Consider the following 4,091-nt stretch of genomic DNA (forward strand, 5'->3'; position numbering starts at 1 on the left):
CTCTGTAGACCAGGCTGGCCTCGAACTCAGAAATCCGCCTGCCTCTGCCTCCCGAGGCATGCACCACCATGCCCAGCTTTGGGTTTGTTTGTTTGTTTGTTTGTTTGTTTTTAAAGTCTGCTTTTAGCTGGGTGTGGTGGCGCCGGCCTTTAATCCCAACCCTTAGGCGAATCTCTGTGAGTCTGAGGCCAGCCCGATCTTCAAAATGCATCTGGGACAGCCAGGGCTTTGTCGCACAGAGAAACACTAGCTTGAAAAAAAAATGTCATTTTAACAAAATCTATCATATATAAAATAGTTTGCTAAGTCCTGAGAATATGACATTATGGGACATTTTAACTAAGTAATTCTTCTTAATTTCACCCTGCAGTGATGGTCATTGTTCCCCTGAACAGGGATGGAGGAGATAACATCCCAAGAAGCAACAGAGTCACCCAGGGGCCAGTTTCAGTCTTTGGAGAGCCAGTCTGAATGTCTTTCCCCAGAGCTTCGGTTTCTGCAGGACACGGAGATGGAGCAGGGATTCAGTGGGGGTAAGGCAGAGACCACACTTACTTCAAGGAGAATGGGAATATTAAGGGGCCTTGGTCTGACATGAGAGAGGCCAGGGTCTTGAATAAGAAGGTGGGCCTCAGTGGAAGAGCTGGAAGGGCGTGGCAGGTGTGAGTCCGTGATTGGGACCCTTTGTTAAGGGCAGCTAGCCAGTCTGTGATAAGCCCATCATCCTGCTCGTCCTTTAGAACGTGAACTTCACTCCTGGCACCACAAACAGAATGACTTCTAACACAGGCTGCTTCTGCCATGTCTTACTAGCCTTACTTAACTTACTCCTCAGGGACCGAGCAGCCTCCACTCCCTATGTTCTCTTCAGTCTGTGTCTCCTCTCCTGATGACTTAGTGCGATTTGCTACCTGCCATCCTTTTGCAACTTCAATGTTTGTGAATAATCCAGTTTTGGTCAAGAAAGCAACCACTTAATTTCTTGTTTAAACACAGTGTCTCTTTAAATGCACAAATGTTACATCATATTAACTATATATTCACATATATTAAATAGGTAAGTTTTTCCTCCCCTTGAAAGCGGATTCTGCTATGTATATGTAGCCCTGGCTGGCCTGGTACTATGCAGCCCATGATTTGAATGAATCTTGTCTTGGCCTCCCAACTACATTGGGAATGTAGGCATTCAGCACCATACTTAGCTGCTGGTTTTATTATGTAAGAACTATGTCATAGTTTTATAGATCAGCACCAGTGCCTGAAGGAACTTGTATGTCAGCAACACAGATGGAGTACCATTATGTGGAGGGTACTGTGTGGGACATTGTTGGAGGGTGTAAAGGATTATGAGGAAACATGACTGTTTTTGTTTCTGCAAGCTGCACACAATGGTTTGCAGAGATAGTGCCCAATAATAAAATGAAGGCAGAATGATGTTTATAGTAAATGATATCTGGAGAAATGTCAGAAGTTTGCTGAAGACCCTGGCCCTATCATCAAATCCTTCAACTTTTTTGTGGTGTTTGGGTCTCTGCATAGCCCTGGTTGTCCTGGAATTCGCTAGGCCATTCTGGCCCTAAAGTCAAAGAGATCCACCTGCTTCCACCTCCTGAGTACTGGCATTAAAGGCTTACACCACCACACCCAATCCCCTTCAACTCTTCTTCAGAGCCTTAATGTAGTGCAGGTTGGCATTGGACTGCTATGCCTTGATGACTGAACTTCTGATCCTTCTATATCCACCTTCCAGGTGCTGAGATTACAGTTGTGTGACACCTTGCCCAGTAGATGGTGCTGGGGATCAAACCCAGAGCATCGTGCATGCCAAGCAAGCACTCTACCACTGAGCTGTGTCTTCAGGCTTCTTTTGCTTTTTCTGTTTTTTTCACTCTAACCCAGGCTGGCCAGGAAATGCTGTCTGTCTGTATGTCTTGCTTTGCTCATCACAACAGGTATAATGCTTACCTTTCTATAGAAGGAATGTCATGCCATGAGGATTAAGTGTGATTCCTAGTAAAGTCCATATTACAGTCCTCAGTCTGTAAGTAGGAACAGCTCCCAAGGAGGAGTGGGCATACCTGAGACCTGGTAAATGTTGGCTTTACTAGAACACTGACGTGAAGGAGGATGCCACACACATACCTTGGGCAGGAGAAGTGTTCTGAAAAGGGAGCCCTGTGGAGGGGCAGCTCTCACTCTTGGCTCCTTTCTCCTCCCTCAGCTCCACCTGTTCCCCAGGTGCCTGCTCTTCCCCATGAGGGAAGCCCAGGAGACCAGGCAGCTGCGCTCCTGACAGCCAGGTACCAGGTGAGCTGAGGGACCCTCTGCTTTTCCTCAGGGTTTCTTGTTGCTTGAGTGTGGCCTCTCTTTCATCCCATCTGTTAACCCTTGCCTGGAGTCTTTTCAGTAGCAATTTGGGAACAGATCATCTTCAGAGACCTGGATTTGACAGAAAGGATTTTTTCATCTCCATTACCATCTTTGTCCATGAGACTGATGGGCACTCATGGGATTTATTCTCTTAAGTTCTAGTCTGTTCTCTCCCCTCCCCAACACAAACAGCTACTAGATGCCCTCTGTGTCATGTTCATTCTCTGGCCATGGTGCTATAGTAGCCCATTCCTGAGAGCAGCCAGAATTATTATTTCAGGAGTTTGTGACATTCGAGGATGTGGCTGTGCATCTTACACGAGAGGAGTGGGGATGCCTGGACCCTGTTCAGAGGGAGCTCTACAGAGAAGTGATGTTAGAGAATTATGGAAACGTGGTCTCACTGGGTAAGGACCCTCCTGTTGATCAACTTGCCTGTTTGGATTTCTTTCTGAGTAGGTGTGAGGTTTTTTAGGTGGTCAGTAGAGTATACCCAGTTAACAGGTCTTCGAACCTCTCAGCCTCCATCTTTAAGGTCCTTTCCTTGGGGGGTGAGGGGAGGTAAATTTAAGGTTACTTTGGGTTATCAGGAGGAGACCTCTACTCGTTATCCCCAGTTTGTATTTCTTGCTTTTGTGGGACATCAGTTTCCTGTTAGGAAAGAGAAACTTGGTTATGCTTTGGCTGAATTCTCCCTTTCTTTTCTCTCTCTCCCCTCTCCTTTCTCCCTCACTCTTCCTCCCTCCATCTCTCCCCCCTCTCTCTTCCCCCCTCTTTCTCCCTCTTTCTTCCCCCTTTCCCTCTCCTCCCTCTCTCTTCCTCCTCTCTTCTCCCTCTCTCTTTCCCCCTCCCTCTTTCTCTTGCCCCTCTATCCCCTTCTCTACCTCTCTCTCTCTCTCTCCCTCACCCCCTCTTTTAAATAGTCATAAGGATCTTCCCGACCCCTAGCTGGACTCTGTTCTGATTCCTTTGTGCCCTGTATCTGAGATAGTTTCCATTAAAGAAATACATGTAAAAGACAGGCTAAAATCTCTCAATATGAGTAGTCTCTCACTTTTTTAAGATTCTCAAACTCTTCTTCAAACAGGCAGGTTTGAGAGACTTGATTTAAAGGTGGGACTCACTCTGTCTGCCATTGGAGTGCATCACCTAGGTGGTAATCCCAAGTAACCCTACCCCAGCACCAGAAGGCTCAGGATGTCCCTACTATCCCCTACTAAACTCTTTTTGTTTTTTTTTAAAGATTTATTTATTATATGAGTACCCTGTAGCTGTCTTCAGACACACCAGAAGAGGGCATCGGCTCTCATTGCAGATGGTTGTGCGCCACCATGTGGTTGCTTGGATTTGAACTCAGGACCTCTGGAAGGGCAGTCAGTGCTCTTAACTGCTGAGCTATCTCTCTAGCCCTAGGCTAAATTCTTAAATCATGATTGCTTGTTTTAAGGATACCTGAGATTAGGCAACCTATAGTGTTGTTGAGAAGTACCCCTGAGGAGGGACAGGGCTGTTGGCTGTCTCCTTGAGCTTTGTCATCTTGTCCGCTGCCCTCACTGCAGTTTTTTAGCCTGTCTTTGATCTTGCACACACTCTTTGTGCGTTTACATCTATAAACTCCACCCCCTCCCCCACCTTTTTTTTTTTTTTTTTTTTTTTTAAATTTTCGGATTTTTTTCTATATTTAAGTCATTTTCTTACATGTGGGAGAGAGTTTACTCATT

General features: G+C 46.0%; 1 protein-coding gene across 4 annotated transcripts in view; it reads left to right on the forward strand.

Moving 5' to 3' along the window:
* The window catches only part of Znf655 (zinc finger protein 655), a 16,883-nt gene that overhangs the window by 1,456 nt on the left and 11,336 nt on the right, over positions 1-4,091 (forward strand). For 2 of the 4 annotated variants that reach the window (XM_021222560.1, XM_021222563.2), the window contains exon 2: positions 371-533. In XM_021222560.1, coding sequence (XP_021078219.1) covers positions 398-533 — 136 coding nt within the window. In that variant the 5' untranslated portion in view covers positions 371-397. Of the gene's footprint in view, positions 1-370; positions 534-2,221; positions 2,308-2,650; positions 2,778-4,091 lie in introns of all 4 variants that reach the window. The other 2 variants (XM_021222562.1, XM_029533553.1) reach the window with 2 other exon arrangements.

Source organism: Mus pahari, chromosome 23 (assembly GCF_900095145.1).
Source record: "Mus pahari chromosome 23, PAHARI_EIJ_v1.1, whole genome shotgun sequence".
NCBI classification, from domain to species: Eukaryota; Metazoa; Chordata; class Mammalia; order Rodentia; family Muridae; genus Mus; species Mus pahari.